The sequence below is a fragment of the Rissa tridactyla genome, chromosome 2, assembly GCF_028500815.1.
Source record: "Rissa tridactyla isolate bRisTri1 chromosome 2, bRisTri1.patW.cur.20221130, whole genome shotgun sequence".
Taxonomy (NCBI): Eukaryota; Metazoa; Chordata; class Aves; order Charadriiformes; family Laridae; genus Rissa; species Rissa tridactyla.
The window spans coordinates 159172850-159195499 of record NC_071467.1 but is presented as its reverse complement, the minus strand read 5'-3'; the positions used below and the strand labels follow the sequence as shown (position 1 = coordinate 159195499).

Genomic DNA, 22650 nt, shown 5'->3' with positions numbered 1-22650 from the left:
ATTAAAAAGAAGCCATGTGAGATGAAATCCCTTTTTGCTTTTGATTAACGTGTACGGCCGGTTCTTTGGTGCTGTGTTTGTGGGGGCTTTTTTTGGCTTGAATTTTAATTCAAAACTCAGTTACATAAAATATTCAGTGGAAAAAAAAAGTGATCCGAGTGCAGAAAAGAATAAAAAAAAAAAATCTCTTTTTAAAATTAGGTCATTTATAGGCTTTTATGAGTACAAAAATCCATCATTCTGTTGCTTGTCTTCTTGAAGTCGTCTCCAAAGTTTCTGCATGAATTTTGATTTTTCTTAAATTCTTCTGAAAATCCTGGGATACTTCCCAGTTCCATCACATATAGAAATAGAAGCCTTAGTGTTTCACAAAGAACCTTTTAGAGCACACCATATAGAAACATAATTATTTTTCCAATGGGAAGTCTTCCAGTTCTGCCTAAAGCAGGATTTGGGATTCACAAAAGTGTGTCAGCTTGTTCTTCCCCCCCCCGCCCCCCAACTTTAGATCGTAATTCTTCGTGACGTGACAACCGGTTCCTGTAGAAATTATTAGGATTCCGGAGCATGATTTCACAGCCTGAGTCGGATGAGCTTTTCACAATCCCCTTTTTGATCAGATTAACGCTGGCCCCTGCGCTGACCCGCAGCCAAGGAGGGCTTGGCGAGCCTCTCCAGCACAACCCTCCCAGGGCAGGGATTGCCGATGGCTTCGCTTGGGAGAGCTCTGTCCTGCTCCACTGCAAGGTCTGTTTCTTGTACCTCAGCGTAGCATGAACCTTTCTCTCGTCTCTAATGTGTGTAACCCCACTTGCACGGGGTTGTTCGGGTGTCAGTGCAACAAAGTGCTTAAATCGTGCTAAATACGGCGGTCACCTTCGTAAGAACAGCTCTCCTCCTTAGCACCCTCACGCTTGTAGCTGAAATACAGGAATGAGATTAAATGAGCATCACAGATGACGCTCAGCTGTATCTCTTGGTACATGGCTAATCGTGACCTTCACTGAAGCAATTATTCTGTCTTGATCTTAATGCCTTCTGCAACCATCAATTAATAAAACTTCACATAATGTCCTGGTAGAACGGGAATTATTGCCATTTTTTTTAGAAACAGGCAAACTGAGGCACAATTATTGACCTGGTTTTAGATGAGATGAGAGAAATTAGGACACAAAACTGCGGGGAGAGTCTCACCTCGGCCACTAGACGCCAAATAGAATGCAGAGGATTGCACGAAAACCCAGATCTGGCTGTTCTCAGCATGTTCCTGGGATCGTCAGGGCTGGTCCCAAGGTCCCAAGTGATTTCAACAGGAGTAGGAGCCCGGCCAACCCATGGGGCACCCTCCGAGCAGAAGGCAAACGCCTGCTGTTAAAGCTGTTTGGCCCCTGTGGAGGGGCTGACAGGCTCTCACCTGACTTGCAAATCCCAGAAAATAGGAGCAAATCACTTCAGTCCTTCCCTTTTTACACATATGACTCACAAGCATTTGCCTCCCACGTTAGTTTTGCTTTTCCTCAAAGTTGAGTCATTGTCTTGTATTTGATTTAACAACAATAGCAGCAAAAAAAAAAAAAAATCGGTATCAGTTGCTACTGTGTAATACTAGATCAAAAGCAATTCTTTAAAGGAGGCTTTCAAGATAGCTAGATTAAAGATTTGGCAAACTGGTGAGAAATAGAACTGAAGAAAAATAGCTTCTAAAAGCAAAACATTATGTTTTCATGCTATTGTGCTTTTAAAATTGAAGGCAAGAGTCTGAAAGCAGACATCGAAATAAATCTTACTGGATGGGAATTATCTGGAGATCATTGTATTTATTGCATTTGTTTTGATTTTCCAGTCTCTGCCTCAGACTGTAGGCACAGAGATGACTTAAAAGATTCAATAGCTCATTTTAAAAATTAAACTTTACTTGATTATTGAGCTGACCCGTGCTAACCTGGAGACTGTTATGTCTTATTCTGGAGGATCCCCAGCAGGCTAGAAATGGTGAGAACAGGAGGCGAGAGCTGCCTCCCCCATAGTTTGACGATTTCAGGTGGGATAACTGAGGCTGTGCTGCCCCTCGGAGGCACGGCACAAAGTTGCAGCCCATGGGGAGGGAAAGGATTAATTACGGTGCTTTAAAATCAGCTTGGTTTTTTCTCTCCCTTCTCTCTACCCTTCTCCCCCAAACACCCTGTGTGTTGCCCGAAGGTCTATATGTGTGGAGCCCCTCGATAAGGGCCCTGTGATTTAGCACATCTTGCCCAGGTTGGATCATGAGCGATGATACCCTGGAGAAATCAATTGCCAGACAAATGTAGGTATGTGAGAAACCTTTCCTGCTTCTTGGCTCTTTTTCCTAATATCTGGCATCTGGAGCAACGGTGGAGGTCTCATCAGCTACTGAGGATAAAAAAACCTGGTGGGATGGGAGGGTCAGGAGAAGGTTCAGGGAGTTGATGCATTTATTGTCCAGCACTACAGAGCAGGCAGCAGTTTGGGAATTTTCCTGTGGATTTCCCCATTTTAGCCAGGTCTGTCAGTGAAGCGGCTGCTCTGGCTCATGGGTACCACTGATAAACACCAGACCCGGAGCAGCAGTGGGAGAAGTTGGCATCCTTCTGCTGGTAAGGCTCAAGAGACAAACGCGAAGTTCACTTCTGCCCACTCACAAACTCCAGTTTCTTTTGAAAAATGCCATTTTTGGGAATGCTGGACTCAGTTAAAACGTGATGTTGTTTGAGTAAGAACACCACAAGCCTGGATATGGGGCACCTCTTGTTTAAGAGCCTCTCTCTGAATTTTGGGCATCTGATTTTGACCCCGCTAGCGAGAAGAATTTGAAGTCTATGCGGACCTAGCAAACCAGGAAACCCTGGCACGTGTCAGAAATGTTTCAGCGCTTTTGTGAGGTTTAAAAAATGATGCAAGAAAGAGTAATAACCCCCAAAAGGAGAAAAAGATAACTTTAACAGGGCTGTTCTGGCTGCGTTAGCAGAGAGCGTGCGGTGCCAGGTGAGAGGTGGGAGCAATAAGACAGAAATGCAGATGTAACAACAACTTTTTTTCTAGCGTGAGCTGCCATTTCGGAGTGTTGTAGTACATGATCTGCTCATTACCGAGGCCCAAGATTACCTTTAATGAGCAGATCATACAGCACAACACTGTTGAATGGTGCCTCAGCCTGAAGGGAGGTTGCAGGGAGAGTGGAGAAGCCAAGAGGGACGTTTTCCTCCATCCCAAGGAGTCTTCGAAAGGGTCACCGCAGACTCCAGTCCTGGCACAGCTCCTTTCCCTGGGAGAAGAGGAAAGCAGCGACATGATGGATGTAGCCATGTTGCTCAAAGCCCAAGCGCTGACCCTGACTAAGCATATTAGGGTTAAAACGGCCAACCTTTCTGTTCCTGTCCCAGAAGTGTTCTCCTGTATAAGGGATTTGATAGGACGGTGTAGAAATTACAAATGCAAGTCCGCGGAATGCTTGGTAGTAAGCAGCAGATCACAAAGCATTTGGCTTTGGTTCCAGCAAAATAACATTCCCGGGTCATTCAGAGACTGTCTCTGATGAGCTCTATCCCGTGTTTGACCTGTTCTTCTCCTCTAGGAGAAAGAATGCATTTGAAAGCACAGTTTAGAGGAAAAACTAGCCCTTGGCCTTCAATGCAGCAGCTAAAATGTGCCTGAAGATCAAGAGTCACTTCTCCTGTCTGTCTCTACCTTATTTTAAGCTGGTAGTTTAGATTAGTGGAAACAGTGTGCACTTTGCTGACCACTTGAAAAATGGAAAGAAAGCATAAAACAGTTGCTTGGCTGCACAGTTTTCCTGAGTAAATGTCTATTTTTGGTTTCAAGTGGAAAATAATGAATCATGTAGTGCATTCACCGGTATGAAAGGAGTGGATTTGGCTCCTTCAAATACAGAAGTCCTTAATGGACAAGCATAACACTGTTACATTTCTTTATATTACATTGAAAAGCAAGAACTGGATCCTTAGTTAGTGTGTATCACTAGATACATTATTCATAACAGCTATGGAATTGGAAAAAAAACCCCTGTACTAAGCCAGCTCTGAGTACACAAGGCACAGAGAGATAATTTACAGGCAATTAGTCAACCAGGTGGTGGTGTTTATAGCAGTGTATCATGGTCCCTTTTTCAGTTCATGAACGTAGATCTGCAAAACAGAAACCAGACATCCTGTTAGCGCTCCTTAGAGAAGTGCTCTTTGCACTGTAAAATAATAAAAATCTGTGTAATCATGATGTAACCACGCTTTGAGTATCTTCACATACTGGTGGAATCCTGCTAAGCGTGATGAAGATGAAACCTCGCACCTAACGAGCCAGCAACGTAATTGGGATTTATAGGCGCAGACTGGAGCACACAATCTCCAGAGTTTGGAGGGACTGACAGAGGAGTACCACCCTGAAGAAGCCCCAAGAGTAAATCACAGCCTCCCTCTCTGGTGGACGCTTCCACACGCAGGAGCAGGACAGAGAACCCATCTTGGGGACGTGTCATCATGGGAAGGGACATTCAGCCAGGCCAGAGCAGCCACGTGTCATCGGTGGGAAGGGACATTCAGCCAGCCCAGAGCTGCCGTATATTCCAGGGGGAAAGTCACCATGACAAGATGAAAAGCAAGAAAGGAAGGCTTAAAAAGAAAGGACAATATATATTAAAATTGGCATCTGTGAGTGTAACCCACATCCGAACGCTCCAGGAAGAACAGGACTTAGAAAATGACTGGTTTTAGTGGTAAGCAATGGAAGGGCAAGGAGAACTCAGCAGTTCTGGTCTTACTCAAGAAGGATGATGGTATTTTCTTTGCAATTTGATAATGTTTACCATCTGAACATTTTAAGGCGTTCCAAAACGTACATTTCATAGTCCGGCGGTGGGAAAGTACTTTCCAGCTTGGTATGTCCTGTGTCCTATGGCTGTGCCTAGTGCTACACACACATATCCCCAAAACCAGACCCAGTCCCCAGACTGCTGCAGGGAACGGTGAGATATCGATCAGCCGCGATCTCTACACAGCAGCGCTGTGAACGTCGTGGATGTCACGGTAAAAATATACTGGCAGAAAAAGGAGCTGCTGTAAGGAGCCTTTTTTATGTGGGAGTCGCCCTCGATACTGAATAGGAAGCGTTTAAGGGTAAAGCAGGCTATGAGGGCCTTGGAAATGAAGATTAGTCTACGTTAGGTATTGTGAGCTGTTAGGTAGATAAAAATGGAGCCATCTCCATCCTGCCAATAAATGCAACAGATAAAGAGGGGGAAAGGCGGGGGGGGCCTTTTTTTTTTTTTTTTCCAAAGCCACCCTTAATCAGCAAAAAACAGCAGACGAAATTATCTTTGGTAGATGGGGATTTGTGGGGTGTGGGTTACATTTATTATCTGGTAGGTTATAAGCTTTATTATAATTTCCGGTATTTGCCTGCTACATCCTAAGGAACAATATGAGCTGGATCTAGTGCATGTCATTTATGACTCTGTGCATGTCATTTATATGGTAATGGGGGAGTTCCCTCTCATCCCCGGTGATTTCTGCAAAATTCTACATGCTGCTTCTCAGTGTATTTAGCTTACTCCAGTGTAAATTAAAATGCACATTCATGATCTTTGAACAAAGCGGGCAAGGATAATTAGTAATTTGATACTGTTCTGTACAACGCAATTCAAAGTAATACTTATAATTTGCAGTTAATTAATCAGGGTTTTTTCCCCTTAAAATTCTTAATTGCCTTTCTATGGTATTCATTTTTAATAAGGTTTTTTCCTACCAGTTTTAGATCCAATTATGCAGACAATTTCTTTTTGCTCTTACCGCGTGGCTCTGTGTGTGTGTTTATATGTATATTTCTCTATGCATTTTGGTAATTTTTTTTCAGAAATTTTTATGTGCTGGTTTATGCACGGGGTTTTTGTCAGCTGAAATTAAAAAGTTGAAAATAATGGAATAGGTGTACCACTGCGAGAAACAAGATACAACAGGGAATAGAAAACACAAATCAGTGTGACAAAAAAAATAAAAAAATTAAATCTCTCAAATTCCATTGCCAGTAAGAATAGTGATGGGTTTTGTCAGTGTTGGGTTGACGGTTGGACTCGATGATCTGAAAGGTCCCTTCCAACCTAGGCGATTCTGTGATTCTTTGATTCTATTCTACTTAACCTCATCTGGTATTTAATTCACTATCCAATTAAAACTCTCATTAGAAGACTCTAATTGTTGTAGCTTTAAAGTAAAACCAGCGGTCGTTAGAGACACAAGCTTCAGACTCTCCAAGGAAATTAAAATGGTCATAAATTCAGAAATAAAAATGTTAGTGACTATAGACGTGTGGGGGGGTAGTGCCTGCTGTGAGAAACGTGTCACAGACCAGGCCTTTGCTGGGTGAGGCGCTGAGTACTCCGCGCCTGACCAACCCCAGCGCCTCCCTCCCGGGAACAGGAGCTGGGTGATGCCACCTTCCTCACCCCGCTGTTCCCCTTTAGGGCCCTTGAAGGCCTTCGTACCCTTCGTGCTCTGCGTATGTGGAGGGAAACACCCACACCACCTTCCTTTCCACCTCACTAGAAGAGAAGGTGTTTCCCTACTTTGTCTGTCCGTATCTGGGCATCTGCTTATTGCCTTAACGTAAAGGGCTTTTAAGTGGTTGTTGCAGAAATGTTCTTCGATGCAACCTGATTTATGCTTTGCCAACATTTCCCTATTGGGTGTTCCACAGATGGAAAACGTTGGGTTTCGTTGACTGTCCCTCTCACTTCTGTGAGTTTCTGGGCTGTGGATGTCAATGGGAGTTTCGCAGACTCGGTGCCCTTGCCCTAGGTGCTTTCCCTCTTGTCGGAGCGCAGCTGGAGACATCACCCATACCGAAAGCGTCTGTATAACTGGCTTCTAGGCATTAGTGGGGTTTAGCCAGAGAGAGGTGGGGCAATTCCCAATGATCCAAGGAAAGTGACTATGCAAGCTTTTGTCAGTAGATTTAGAACTACTACGCAGTAGTCCACAGCGCAAAAATATTGAAGGAAAAAAAGAAAAGAAAAGGATTTCCTAATGGTAGAGAAAAAAGAGATTTCAGTGGGTCACATTATCCTCCAGGTGTGTTTGTCTTTTCTGTGTGCTTACCTGAGTCAATACTGGAGGGCCTTCGAGACTTGCACCGAGGAAGAGCAGAACTTCTGTTGGACATGCAAGTGCCACCACTCTGATAAACACAGCCAAACCACACTGATCCAACAGCGGCATAACCTTATTATATGCCATTCCCTTGATTAAAAATAAGAATGTTCTTCTCAGATATTGCTATAAGCTAATTCGGACTCTGTTTTTATCCTGCTCTTTTTTATTATTCCTGGGTGACTCTATTGATCTCAGTAGATATTCAGTACTGTAAAATCAGATTCACCCTCTGAGTCATTATTGAGCAAAATCTCTCAGTTAGCCAGATCCTGAATCACTGTTCAGGTTGAAACCTCTGGGAATATTGCCATAGTAGGGCAATATAGACTCCGAGTGGGTTTTTAATGGCTGTTCAATGACTGTAGCAGTTTAAACTGGGTAAGAAATTTGGAGCTAAACTGAATTCCTTCCATGTGCTACAGTTCTCTTTTTATAACGCAGGGCTGTATTTTGCAATATGAACTGCCGTTTATTAGCACTCATGCTGGGCGACTAGCAGGTGCTGCTCAGAGTGAATAAATCACGCACGTAATACAGAAGAGAGACAGCTTGCGCAAGTGCTGATAGAAGTCCATGGGGTTGAAGAATCAAGTCCTTTAATAGCAATGTCAGGCTGTTCAGTCTTCTTATCTCTCATATTTCTTTATGAAATATTAAAAGAGATTGCTTTTGGGCACTTGTGTTCTTGAACTATTGCAATCGTCTAATGAATTTTTGATAGTCAAATTCTGAGGGTTTTGTGATCACTAACTTTCTTGATACATCTGGAGCTATTGAAATGCATCCCCTGTGTCAAGGTTGGTTGTCCATCTTCCTCCTATCATAAAACCCAGAGATTAGTTGGGAAGAACCTGCAACTTTTAATTTAAAGGAAAGGTGAAGTGGAAGCTACTTGAGCAGGTTTGAATAGAGTAATATTCAGCATATAATGAAAGCCTTGATTTGTCTCGCTGCGCTGCACAGATAAGCAAATTGTATTTCCAGCCATAGCAACCTGTTAAGCAGCGGGGGGAAAAAAGAGAAAGGAAAAAAAAAAAAAGGATTTGACTATAAGAAGCCCTACTCCATCCAGTCAATTGGCAACATGGATTCTGTCTTGTTTAGGTCCTTAGCCATTGAAAAGGTACAATACGACCTTGCGATGGACATTTACCCCCAGCAATGAGCTGCAGCGCAAATTACTCAGAAGACTTTTGCCAGGAAAAGTCTCTACAGATTTAGTGCCTCTAGCTAACAGGCTTTCATGGAGAGCTGACAACAGGCTGTGGGTTTATGTTTATGCCAGCTGATGGAAAAATGCCTTCTTGTTACGCATTAGGGACATACAGCAGCGTGCTGCTGCGGACGGGTTTTCTAGATGCATTTGCTCTTTGGAGTGAGCGTTAGAAAGAGGAATATCTGGCGATATGATCTCTAAGTAATATTTCTACTTTCATAATTCAGTCCCCATTTTCATTATTGCATCTGGGCACCCTGACAGATCACAGAACTTGCCTGGGTTGATGAAATGTCTGCATGTCGGTCTAGCCAGCATGGTCCAAGAGGTTTTTACTGTGGCTGCGGCTGACTCACACCATGAAAGGAGGAAACCTGCTAATTGTTGGGAGCTATCGTGAGCATTAATCATTGATGATTTTGAAAGCAAACATCTAAGGCTTGCTAAGGATGGGGCACAGGGGAGAAAAAGCCGGAAGGACAGAGAAGGGAAACTTCTGAAAAGAGCAGAAAGAGGATGTGGAGGCAACTCAGTGTTGTTCTGCTGCGTTTGTCCAAAGAGGTGTATCTCTTCCTTTACATTTTGCAGCACTTAGTGTGCCCTCGGGATAGTGTGGCATTGTCTATGGTACCCGGTAACTCTGCCTGCTGTGGATGCTCTGGAGAGGGTGCCGGGCATCCCAGGGAGCTGCTCGTTGCCGCTGGTGGAGGCACAGGGTCCATGTGAGATCCAAGGGACAGACCTTTTCCATGGCTTTTTGCACCTCAAGTGGGATTTGCACAGCTGAGGGTGCTCAGTGTGCCAGGAGGTGAAGATGCCCTGGAGGAGCCCCCACCCCTCTGGCCATTTCTGAATAGCTGAATTCTTCTCTTATTTGCGAGGATCTGCCCGCGCTTCTCAGATGACAACATGCACTTGTGTGCACCTATTTTGTTTGGTGTATTTTTGTCAACAAACCAATTTGTATGAATGAGGGAGATTGTAAGCATTCATGATTTCTTAGTTATTACCTGAGCCTGACCTCCTGCGTGTGCTCTGGCAGGAGCTGCAGAGGTGTACCCGACGAGAGGATCAGGCCGGTAGCCAATACCGCCAGCATTTTGAAGCCCCCAAGCGCTCAAACAGCAAAGAACGTCTGGCAGCTACTTGTCAATAACCTTGTAAACAACACCCCAATGCCCTGACTCATATAACTACAGGATCTTTTACTGCTGGAAACACAACAAATTAGAAGAATCGATGTACCAGGGAAAGAAACCCAAGTATTAAACCAGCAGTTTTGATGTGAGCGAGATGAGCAGCCTCACAAACTCTCCTGTCTGTCAGCAGCTTGATGCCATCCTAACACGATCTCAGTCCTGCTCCCTGGGGAGAACGCGTCCTAAAGATTGGCCTCAGAGGAACAATGGTGCGCACCCTGGCTCTGCTGGTAGCTGGGACTCTGGATAAGGAGCCTGGGTTGGAACAGTCAGGATTTGGCCAGGCTGCCTGGCAGAGCTGCCTCTGATGTCCGCACCCTGGATCTGCTCTTCCTCCCTGTATCGTTCCTTGAGGGGTCCTTGACGGGTATCAGAGAGCATCCAAAGGTGATATGTCTTCTGGTGGAGCATGGCAGCTTCTGGTGTTGTTACACAGAGCCACCCTCAGCTTGCAGAAGCAGAGGTGGACCACAGCCCATTTGCTTTCAGATTTGATGGGGTTTGCTTCTTTGCAGCAGCTTTTCAGAGATGTGGAGGTAAGATGTGACCTTGTCGACCGCACAGAACACATGAAGAGTACCATGGGGTTGTCCTCAGTGTCCGGCGTGAGCCACCCCATTGAAATGAGCTTCCCTCCAGGCCCTCATCATCTGGGCACAGGGAGGCAGAAAGCACTGGCCAAACCCTTCCCTGCTGTCTCAACACAATGTTCTGCAGGAGCAAGGGGCTACAAGGCTGCGCGGGCAGAAAAACAACATGTGTTCAAGCAATTAAATCCCATGACTAAGGGGAAATTAATGATGCTTGCAACCCACACCTTCCCTGTTCTTGACGAGGTGCAGATCTCCTGGCTGGGTTCCTTTCCCCAAGACGAGGGGCTGCCACCTTCTTGTGGCTGCTGAACCCATGGGAGCTCCCTGCCTGCGTCTGTTCAGTTCCATAATGCTGCTGCCATCAGGTGGTGAGCTTTTTAGATCAAGGATTTGCTGTTTAAAGCACGTTCTCTAAAGCATGTCCTCAAAAATGCCCTGAAAGCAAGTAATATTTTACTCTTCGTAAGCTTGTTGCCTGCCAGTGGCAGAGGAGGCTGCGTGTTTCCAGTAGAAATAAAGGGTCATGGGGTGGGCAAGAGTTAAGAAACTCTTGGACGACGGCACAAACACCTTGAGAATGGTTGTTGTCTGCATACAGGGACTGTGGGATCGGGCTGAGCCTGGAGTTTGGGCTCAGCCAGGAAAAAAATTATATTTTTTTCTTCTACAAAAGATTGGTGAATTGTTTAGTGGCCCTGCAAAATGACTTTTTTTCCACCTGACTCAATTAGACAACTGTGAAAGAGGATTAATTGCACTGAAATCAATAGTGCTGCAGGGCTATTGCTGACATCAGCATAAAATAATGTCAACACAGGAAAATGTAGATTGGATATAGTAATATAAAACAGTTTTATACTATTTGCATACACTTGACTACTTTTACACCCATTTTAGACCTATTACAATGACTTAATGGAAGTCAGTGTAGATCCACAGTACAGCAACGAAGACAGAAATTTTCTTGTGTACGTATGAAAGGTGGCAGGGTGGTCTTCTAAAGCCATGCCTGAAACACACGTCAGTGAAAGCCAATATGAACGATGTGTTTTCCCTAAGTGCATAAAAATACTTGCTTTCAAACTATACAATAGTAATCGATTTGGACGTGTGGTTGGTGGTTTGAGATGATCTAGTAATTGATTTTAAAACAGATGGCAGCTGTCAAATAAACATTTGTATTTATTTGATGTTTCTATGAGAACCCTTGGGGTTTCGCTATCTCAGAAGTCTTTGTTTTCTCCTTTCCTAGACCCCCTTTCTGTTCTCTGATCTCTCATTCTCTTATGTTCTTTTGATGCTTCCTACTGACAAATTCTTTTGAGCTTTCTTTCCTAATGTAAACCATGGCCTTTATGTTAGGCTTTAATTTCATTTTGTTTAAAATTCCTTTTTATTAACAGTTTTAATAAAGCAGCAAAATGTCTTCATATACTTCATATACCAAATACTTAATGATCTGAGTATCATCTGCTATACATCACACAAACAAAACCATTGATTATGCTTCCTGGAATGGCTACACTTTACCACATCAGCAATAAATGACATAGAAGGGGAAGTTCCTTCTGTCAGACAAAATCTGGCATGATTCTTTGTGTAAAAATTAAAATATTCTGAAATTAATAGGTCTGTTGACAGAAAACTAGATATGTTTGTGTGGTCTGTGTGCTCTGCTCAGAGGAGAATGAAACTCTATTTTCCGTCTTTGTCTTCTGCGGACACAACATTAATAATATTGTTTTGATTTCCTACTGAAGAAGAAAATGCAATGTCTGGAACAAGAAGAGAATTTTAATTGTTTAAAACAAATTTATTTAATAGGTAAAACCTCCTAAGTGCCTCTACCCATTGCACCCTTATTTTGACCTTTTGAGATGCAGAAAGCCTCTACTTTTCTAGATGCAGTTAAAAAACCCGTTCTGCTCATGCTCCAAGGACACCTCCTCAGCTGTTATAAATAGAAGTTATTTTTTTGAAGTGAATGACACTGCAGTTGTTAACTGCAGCTCATCTGTATAACATGAGGGGCTTCACAAGGGTGGACACACCATTCAGATCTCCAGAAGATCTCTTTATCTGCGGTACAGATCTATAAGTGTGTTACTTTTTTCTTGGAAGAGATGAGTTTCTTTGCATTCATTGTAATTTTTTCCCTGGGCGTTCTTATTAGAAGACATTAGCAGTTAAAGACTGAAAAGCTCTTTGGACCAGTCTTGCCCCAACTTGCTTGCTCCTGTAGAAGGGCTTTATGTGCCACTGCCAGTGGGGCTGTGTGGGTTTGATTAGCACTGTGCTCCCTACGAGGGGTGGCAACGTGGACACATGGGCACGGGCACATCCCGAGGATGGCTGTGGAGTGATGGGCTCCCGCCTTGCACAGAGCCGAAGCGTGTGGGTGGCCAAAGCAAAGTGGCTGATCAGGGTGGTGTCTCCAGCTGTTTTCATTGTACGTGGGAACTGGGGTATTGATGCTTGTAATTTGTGTAGGCTGGGTGGGTAAATTATACAGCTAATACAGCTATACACCTCTGTTCACTGTGATGGCAGAAAAAAAAAATTCATTTGAAATTTTTTTCTTTATTCCTTTTTCATATTTTTTTCTCCTGACATCATATTCATTCATTATTTTTTTCTTTTGGAAGTGATAGAAAGAGGTTGCAATGGTACCTGTCAGAGGACTGGTCTGTCCAAACATCCTTGTCTTCTTGTGCAAGTCTCTATTTTTGTTAACTCACACTTGAAAATTACAAGTTATTTGTCGTGACTTCAAGAATTGAAAGAAACCTCTAAGCTACCAATGGATTTCCCAATCAGTCATTGGTGAAGGCTTCATCCTTTCGCTAACAGCAAGCCAGAACTTTGCCACCTTCAACAGAAAGGCATAATAGACAAATATGACTCAGGATGGTCAAAGGCTGCGGAACTAGTTAGATTTTTAGAAATGCATGAAGAAAACCCCGTGGCCATGGCATTTACAAATGCTTATTAACAAAGAGGAGCTCTACCAGTCTAGGACTCTGCGCAAGCCTGGGAAGTGGAGTTATCATGGAAATGTCTGTAGAAATACCACAGTGTCAGATTATATCTCACATTAAAACCATCTGTGTGGATTTCCAAATGTGGTTCATACAAGAGGTTTTATCCAGAGTCTGCTGGTTGCCACTGGGCTGCAAAAGATAAATCCCTGATGCTTTTCCCAGCACCGACTCTATAAGGAAAGGCAGAGATCTGGACTGACTTCAGTGGGATTGTTATGTCCTTAGACAGGTGGACATGAAACTTAAGTGTTTGATTTCTATGGCCAAACCTTTGCTAAAGGTCCTATACAAGTATCAAAAGGTATAGCAAAATCTGCTTGTGGAGGTTCTTACAGTATTGGAGTAGATACTGTCCATGGCAGAAGGGGATAGATCATTTTTTGAAGTCACTTCCAGTACTATTTTCTATGATTCTTGAGGATTTTGTTAACTAAAGTAAGATATAAGTCTCCATTTCGTTGCTCTTGCAAGTACTGCTGGCATTAACTCAAAGTTTGAAACAGGCAGACACCTCCTTTCCTTTTATACACGTGCTGGGCTAGTTTTGGAGAACACAGCTACTAGAAAAGTGCATCCAATCTCTGATCCACTCTGCAGTCCATCCAGGGATTGTCCTTATAGTATCATGGCCAAATGCTACATCCAAATCCAGATCCATCACACCTTGTTACTTGGCAGCTGAGAACCACAGGAAGGGACTTCTTTTTCCTTCCCGACAGTGAGCAGGAAAGCATCTATCAGGAAACATGTTCTTCTGAAGAGATGACACTCCTGCTGAGAGCAGCACGATTCACTCTGGATGCTACTCAAGTCTTGATACCAAAGACTACGACCTACGTATTGTGCTGAATGCAGCAACCTTTAATTCAGCTCGGGGAAGATTCCTTCCATCAGACCTCTGTTACTGTCTCCAGTTTCTTTTCTCATCCAGTGATATCAAAGTCTTTAAAATGGATATTTACCCAATTGCCACTGGACATACTCTGACCTGGAACTTCAAATGCTCCTCCTGAGGATCTGTTAACTTAGAGCACTCTCTGTTTCACACAGCTTTCAAATGATCATTCAATTGAGTCTTATTCAGCTAGAAGAGGGATTAAAATACACATACTGTAACACTCTTTGCGTGTAAACATTTCACTGGATTACCAACTAGCTAGTATGTATGCCCACCAAAGATTCACTACTTATAAGCAAGTCATCCAGCTGCTGAGCAGTTCAGAATTGAAGGTAGTATGTGGAATAAGCATTGACTTGCCTCAGACGTTGTGCTTGAACCCAGTCACCAAGTCAGAACAGACGGTGTCCCAGTCCTTGTTCGGGTAAGGCAACTGCACACTTCATTCTCACTGTTTTTAGGGTGTTCACACCCCCAGTGTGATGGCTGGCAAGCAAAGCTGTGGAGAAAGAAGCAGCGCGAAGCCACTAGCAACTGACTGTGAGGAATCTCTGCAGCTCACTCACAGCATCCCTACATCACATGGCCAGCAACTGCAAGCAGCTGCAAGCTTTGAGGAAGAGAGCAAAAGATTTGATCAGTTATCACTCTCTACTCTTAGCTAGGAGATCATGAGGTCTACATGGAGGGGGGCTTTGGTGTTTTAAGGAGAACCTGCTTTCTTATATATGTGAAGTGGGTTCTGAACTGACTTTAGGAAGACCCAGGAGTATTGAACGCAACTGATTTTCTGAGCATGTGGTAGATGCAAGTGCAAAGAACAAAGTGCTCAAGAACAAATTGTCTGCACATTGCATTTTATTTTCAGCTGAAACTTGCTGGTATTAATGTATTTTATATCTCATAAGAATGTTCTCTAGTTTGCTAAAACTAACTGATCTCTCTAATGATGGCAAGGTCCTGGCTTTGTTTCAAGGCAAAGGTTCACACAGTTAAATCTCATTAAGAGAGAACCACAAAACCTGCACTAAAACCGTTCTTGGCATGTGACCTTCAGCAGAACTGCTTCATTAAGTCTGAGATCCTGGAGAAAATGTTTGCTAAATAAAGTCATTCCTAATTAATGTTAAAATGTCAAGGATTCTTCTGCCATCCATTTTTACTCCTTTTCCTTTCTGCTTTTAATTATCTCCTTAATGAGCAACTGATATAAAAGTCAAAAGCAGCATCTTTTAAATGTATACACCACAGGTGGTACAATGCAGCAAAGAAAAATTGCCAGACATGTGCTTTCCCATGTAGTATTTGCAACTTCCTAGACACCTTTCTGAAACCTCCCTTAGGTGTTTCCATTAAGTATTGATTAATTCATTTGTTATTTGTAGAAGACATAACTATCGAGGGTGATTTTCGCTTGCACCCTTTCTAATGTTACCTTGAGTTTTGTCTCAAGCCATATGCAAGTCTGGATTAACAAAGGTGTTCATTTGCTCTATGATGAATGTCATTGTATGTCTGCTCTCCAAGGATGACTCATCCCATACTTTTTTTAAAAGACATAAAACAGTCTTTGGTATATTTCTACTCTTCAGACCCGAGAGACGTTCTGGCTGGATCGAGGGGTCATCATAGGGTGGTGTACAAACCTGGTGGGTCTGTACTCTGAAAATCCTTGTGTGTTTTTGCAATGACCAGCAACAACAGCAGAAGTTGGAGCTTCTTGTACTTATATAGAAGGACTTCAGTGATGAAGGCTTGGAAACACTCCACAGCCCCTTTAATTCTTATTCTCACATTAAAGTAATGAGACCTGTCTTCCTGCCCATCAATCTGTACAGCATATGCAAGTCCGTCTGCTATGGTTTAAATAGGAATGACTCATATGATATTAAGCCTCCTAATGAAAATGGATTACATTATTGCCTTTCGCAAAATGGGAGGTTTAAAAAGCCAAGTTAGTGTCTTCCCAATGTCAGTAACTGGAGACACTTTGGACAAAGAGTGAATTTTATAGCTTGTCGGGATATCTATAAGCTGAAGTCATCTTTTCAAAGAAGGATAGTAAATTATAAGAAAAAATATTAGAAATTAGAAGTTCTTTGAATTTGTGTTTAGTAAGAATTACGTTCTGTCAGCCTTCAAAATAATTTCTTAGGATGACAATCTTGTTTTCTCCTTACATGCTTGAACCCTGACATGTTTGTATTGGCATCTTTCTGAGTACCTTTTCAATAGCAACTACGTTATTCGAATCACCAAAAAATCTGTAATCCCAAAATTCAGTGGTAAACAGGATCAGTCTCTGGCTATTTATTAGAAATTGCTTTGCAAAAGTTATGTAAAAAATTCAATAGGGATAAAAGTCAAGATGGTATCCAAGCCGCAGACTCTAAAGCCTGGTATCTTGTAAAGTTTTACAAAGTGCCAGCATTGCATAACCTATAGAAAATTGCGAATTTTTTGGTTATTCCCAACTGGCAACAGAGTTTAGGAAGTTTTGAATTGTAGCTGAAGCACTTGTATCTAAGTATAAACACTGTTTGAATCCAATGATATGTCTCTGGTATGACTTTGTGGACTCTTTATGGAGGAGAACTAAATCTCAGTCATTCCGGTTCTCCACTGGCCCGAGGGACCCTCGGTTATGTTACCTGGGGGAACCTCGGTTATTTTACCATCAGGCAGGTAGGAACCCAAGCTCTGCCAACACGTCCACCTATATGTGTTCACATATCCATGTACCGGACACATAATAGGAGCAGCAGGGCCTTTTATGCTGTCATGAGTATGTGTACTAATATGAATAATTTGATGTTTCTTGAGCAAGATAATTATGCTTAATAAACTATATGTTCAGAGTAATTGTTATCAATTGTATTCATTTGTGTACATGGCATAAATTTAATGAGTATTTTTAATTGACATTCCTGTGGCATCTTCCCTGTGCTGTGATTAGACTGGGATTTTCATATCTATGCTGTTTCATTTATGGCTAACTAGTAATTTCTGTCTAATAGCCTTTTTTTCTATTCTCCCCCTTCCTTTTTTTTTTTTTTTTTAATTAGAGGAGATTTTGAAGACTCATATTGCTCATTGGTGGTCTCCTGATGGCACGAGGTTAGCGTATGCAACAATTAATGCCTCCCGAGTCCCCACCATGGAGATCCCAGTGTACACTGGCAGCCTTTACCCTACTGTTAAAACGTATCATTATCCAAAGGTAAGGGGAAATAAAACAAATGGTCTTGTTGTTCTATCAAAAAAAAAATTAGATTTGTTTTCCAGGAGGCTCAGACAGGAGACCGTATAATAGTGCACATTCATAGCCAATGAGAATAAACAGATCTAAGGCAAGATCAGCTGTTCCCCAGTGAATGTGGTCTTCATTACTCTTTAGTTGCGTTTGTAAAATTGCAGTTTTCTGACTCAAGCGTTAGTCACCGTAAATATAATGAAAATAAAATTTAAAAATTCTTGCTTTGTACCCGCCTAAAAGCAATTGTGCTTCCACGCTGGATAGGTGTCTGAGAATCTGGATGCCAGCATTACTACATTTAGGTACATTTAAATTTATATAGAAGGAAAATGTAGTGTTTGGGCTTCCTTGGAATACCCAGGATGGCCTAATGTCAGAGGAGATAGCTTGGCTTCGGAGCCATGTTGTGCTTGGGCGTTACACAGAACACGGCAAAAGACAGAAAAGACTTAGGAGCCAATCTCCTTGATTGCAGAGACCTGTGCAGGGGGTACACAGCGCCAGCACAGCTTTCTACCAGTGTCGATACGCTGCTGCTGCCGTTGCTGCAATTTTCTACTATAAGACAGTGCAGAAGTGTGCTGTGCTGCAGTCATTTCTTCTGGGTATCTCGCTTTAGGCACTGATTACCCAAGACCTCGTCTGTTGGTCCAAATCGAACCGTAATTTAACAGGAGAGATAGCCACGTATATGCAGGTTTCGTGGAAGGCAGCAGCGATTCGGCAGGGGATGCCTTTTCCTACAATTCCAAATGAATCAGTGCTTCACTATATCTACCATCATCCTGTTAGACAACGTTTTATCAAAAAAACCCACCCTAAAATAGCAATATTTCTAGTCACCATGAAAAGTAGCATTTTTTTAGCAAGGGTAGAAGTGTCCTAAGTAAAATTACCCCTGGGTTGTGCTTACCGACCTCTCCACGCCTCGGTGCCACATCACTGCAGTCGCCGTTTTCTCGTGGACAACTGCAGCAGGCCAGTCCGTAACCCCGTACACTGGGAACGCATTTTTATCATCCATGGGGACGTAACGAATCAAAACCATTCTGTGTTGTATAAGAGATGGTAATTCGTTCTTATTTTAAAATCCAGGCTGGAATGGAAAATCCAACTATTTCTTTGCATGTGATTGGTCTGAACGGACCTACCCATGACCTGGAAATGACTCCCCCCGACGATCAGAGAATGAGGTAGGTGCTTTCTTGCTCTGGGATGCTGGACCCCCGATTCTGTCAGGGATTTAAATCAGTCCCTGACTTTTTTCAAGATCATTTTGCAGTACCTTTCTCTGCCAGTGTCATTTTGTGTCAATCCGTTTACAATTTTTTTAAATTATTTTTGTTCTTACATGTGTCTTTATAGAACATTATTTTTCTTTCATCCTTTTGCTTAAAATGGCCATGACCCAGACTAACTTCGGCGTAAGGTTATTTTCAGAGAACCTGGCAGAATGTCCCAAAATCCGTAACGTGTTCAGTTCACGTGTAATCACGGGCATTGTAAAGGGGATATTGTCTGCACCCGGTGTGAGAGACCGTGAGGCAGAAACACGGCAGCCCTGTAACACAGCAAACCGGAGCTCACTGCTCCGTGACGTGCTCACGGGAATGAAGCCAGGCAGATGTGCTGCAAATACATTGGCCAGACTTCATTAAAAATGAAAAGGAAAGCTCTTTGCGGATTTTAGGGCAAGCGTATTTTAGAAGTCGGCCTGCGATTCAGCCAACTACTTAGACACCCATTTCTAATTAAGTAAGTGCCTAAATCTGCGTTCAGCAAGAGTTTAAAAGTTTGGCTCAGACTTCAGCGTGTGGTGGTCAAAGCTTGAGCTACCTTTATGGGTCGGTGAACACTTGAAAGGAAGATGATGTTGTTCAGGAGAGAAGCAGCTTTAGATAACGCATGGCACACCTCCCTGCAAAGCTTGGAGATTAGAATCCAAATCCAGATTCCAGTAACTTCGATTTAAACTTGAAATAGCAGGTCAAGAGAAATCTGTCTCTGCTTCTACATCTGAAGTATCCGCAGTGACTCTTCCAAATGTAACGCTGCAGGATTATCCTTCCCAGGCACATCACTTGATCTTGCAGGAGCATCCACCCAACGTGCGTGCTCACCTTTCCTTACTGATTGCTAAATTAGTTTGCTGGATCTGTAATTCCAGTGCCAGCAAAGACGGAGGTACAGCACGGAGCTAATGAGACAGGGCAGCTTGGAGGGCAGGGGAGGGGGCAGGGGTGATCGTCATTACGCGTGGTAAATACATAAGGCCTCTAGATAAATAGTCTGCGTAGTCATCTGATGAGAGGATACTAAACCAGTGGGATTATTTACGGTGGGAGTTGCCTGTCTTTGCTAAGAAAGCTAGTGTCAGCCTCAGAACGTGTTTTCACTGAATAAAATACTCCGCATCCACTTATGCAGTGAAAGGTGTTTGACCTGTGGCCAAACCAAAGGGGCGTAACTGCCCTTGCCTTTCAGTAAAACAGCTTCAGATCCGGACACAGCAGGCAGCGGTTCAGGATCGCATCCCATCACAGTATCCCAATCACAGAATCAGAACTGCAGCTCCCGCACGGTATCATTTTTCTTGTTGCTAGCTTACTCTGTAAACAGAGAGACTCAGGGACGTTTTAATTGTAGTAATAACTTCAGACTGCAAGATCCAAGTGTTGTTAATAAATTTGTCCTATGTGGCTACGGGTGGCTGTAGTTATTTGGTTGCAATCGATATTGTAAAATGACGGAAAATATATCCTAATTAATTAGTCTCTGTATATTTCATCAAAACCATGGCAATTTCCATCCCTAGGGCATGGTGTAAGTAGTGCTGCTAGAGCAATAGGGGTGCATTTTCATTATGCATATGTTTTCTGAAATGAGGGGATTAGTGCGATAACGTTTCATTAAAATAGGCAAGAGGGACGTACCGTACAGTTAGTTACAGAAGGGAGTTTCAAAGAAGCAGGGGAAGCCGGTGATAAGGATCTTCAAGCAGAGCATCTGAAGCCTTTCAGTGTGCGCAATCTGTTCACGCAGCTGATACATGGGCAGAGCGGTGCTTCTTGGTGTGCTTTTTATCTGGAGCAAAGGGGTTTGGTACAATTAATAAAGCTGAGAATAAAGTGGAGATACGCCAGGGTCTTTTCTCTTTCAGAATTAAAGGAAGTCAGAAATTTTCCACAGAATAAGGATATTTTTCAGTTTAAAAAAAAAAAAGGAAAGAAAAAAAAACCGAAGCTGATGATGGGAAAACAAATGTACAATTTTAATAATTTTTCCTTTTTAAAAATCTTTCATTCTGAGCATTTTTGCCAAATCTTCCCCAATGCCATGCTTTTCTGGGAGAAAAAGAAAGTGAAGGGAAGGGGTGGAAACTGCAGCAGGGGGAAGAAGTATTAAAACATTTAATGTCTGACAGGCAGTTTTTTATTTTGGTGAAAACTGTTGGACCCCGAGAGTTGCATCAGCAGATGGTCAGAACTGAACCATGATCCAACTTATTTTTCACGTTATATTTGCATCCCAGGTGGCGAATTAAAGAACGATGTCGTCTCCTCTGAGTGCAGAAATCATCACTGGTCCTGCCACGGGCCGTGAACAAATAAATAATGGAGAAACTCAGACGAACTGGAGTCTGTATCAGAGGCAGGAGCCGGCGGTGCCCCGGGGACCGCGGGTTGTGCTGCTGCCTGTCACTTGGCCATATAATATATCATTGTCCGTTCTTTGTGGCATTTGTGGCTTTATTACTGTTGCCATACTTTAAGTATTCGTATTGTGGATTCATACCTCCTATTTTAGATTCATACCTCCAGAAAGCAGCCAGGTGAAGTTAGGGGATGGATAAGGGCGCTGCACAGTGACCGGTCTCGGATGACTGCAAACCCAACCGCCAACGTCTTTACTGGGATGGGGAAACACGTTGCAAACCTCAGCGTAACTGCCCCCTTCCAGAAGGGGCTCGGAGAAGTTATTCCTTCCCTTTGGGAGGGTGTAACCTGCTCTGATGGGGATGTCTACGAACAAAGCCGTCGGGTACCTGCTGGTCTAGATTTCACTCTGTGGGAAGAAATAGGTTCTCCTTAAATCAGCTCCCTATAAAATCTGGTTCAGGTCAGGCGAAGAGGGCTTGGGAAATACACTGACTCCCTGTTTCTCTCCTCTGGCTGCTCAACCGGTGCAGCTGCCAGAGCTGCAGATGTTTAAAATTAACTGAGATGAATCACACCTTATTGTCTCATTTTCCTCTGCAAAACGGGAAACATTGGTTGTCCTACAGAAGAGATGTGAAGTGGAGTAAATTACAGACTTCACACTACTCTGGGACTAGAATAATAACTATACGACTATCTGCAGTTGTCTGCTGGCTGGAGTATCCGTGGGTTTGATGGGTGGGAAAGGCTTCAGAGAGAAATTGAGACTCCATGCCCATCTCTAGGGTGGTAGGGAAGATAATATTTGACTTAAAATAATAATTAAAATTTCCTGAGGAGGAACTATGGCTCCTGTGTTCAAACAGTGAGAGGGATGTAAAAATTGAATATATGTCCTTCAAACTTTAAATTGGATTTACGGAAAAAACGCTCCAAGCCACAATATGTACTAAATTCTCATTCCTTTTCTGGGGAGTCTGAATCTGCTCAGTTAATTTTGGAGAGAAAGAAGAGATGGTTATACGGTTTAATTTTGCTTTGTTGTCTTTTTCCTCTTGGGGCCTATGCTGTTGCTGATAAAGAGTAAAATTACGATTTTATTTCAGGCACTGAATTTTCAGACTGCTGTTGTCTCACCTGAAAGTATCCTTCCTTCCAGTGCAGTGGATGCAATCGTTGAGGTCTTTTGTTGTTTTTCCCCAGCCAAATTCAGGCACTAAATATTACTGAAAACTACGAAATCAATTTCCAACTTGTTATTTTGCGAGACAAACGTGCCTTTGTTGCTTTTGCCCTCTCTCTTCAGTATATGCGGGAGCGCTTGCCAGAAGACAAAGTACTCTCCAGACACAGCACATTAATTCCAATGAGAGCAACAATTCCTTATACATATTTTATAGCAAACAAATGAACTAATAAATTTTTTTATAGACTGTATGCTGTGAAAAGTCATATTATAATTTAAGGATGTCTTTGGCCCATGTAGCCCAGCAGTGTATTGTAACATTACCAGCTTTGTCAGCTCAGACAGGCGTTTACCCAACAGATAAAGTGGTGAAGCCCTAAATTGCTGCGGAGGTGGACATCCGTGGGTACCACCGCAGAATGGC

The 22650-nt window shown here is 42.9% G+C and overlaps 1 protein-coding gene across 1 annotated transcript in view; it reads left to right on the top strand.

The window, feature by feature from the left end:
• The window catches only part of DPP6 (dipeptidyl peptidase like 6), a 421502-nt gene that overhangs the window by 345286 nt on the left and 53566 nt on the right, over nucleotides 1–22650 (top strand). The window contains exons 9-10 of the mRNA XM_054193068.1: nucleotides 17191–17345; nucleotides 18477–18574. Coding sequence (XP_054049043.1) covers nucleotides 17191–17345; nucleotides 18477–18574 — 253 coding nt within the window. The remainder of the gene's footprint in view (nucleotides 1–17190; nucleotides 17346–18476; nucleotides 18575–22650) is intronic.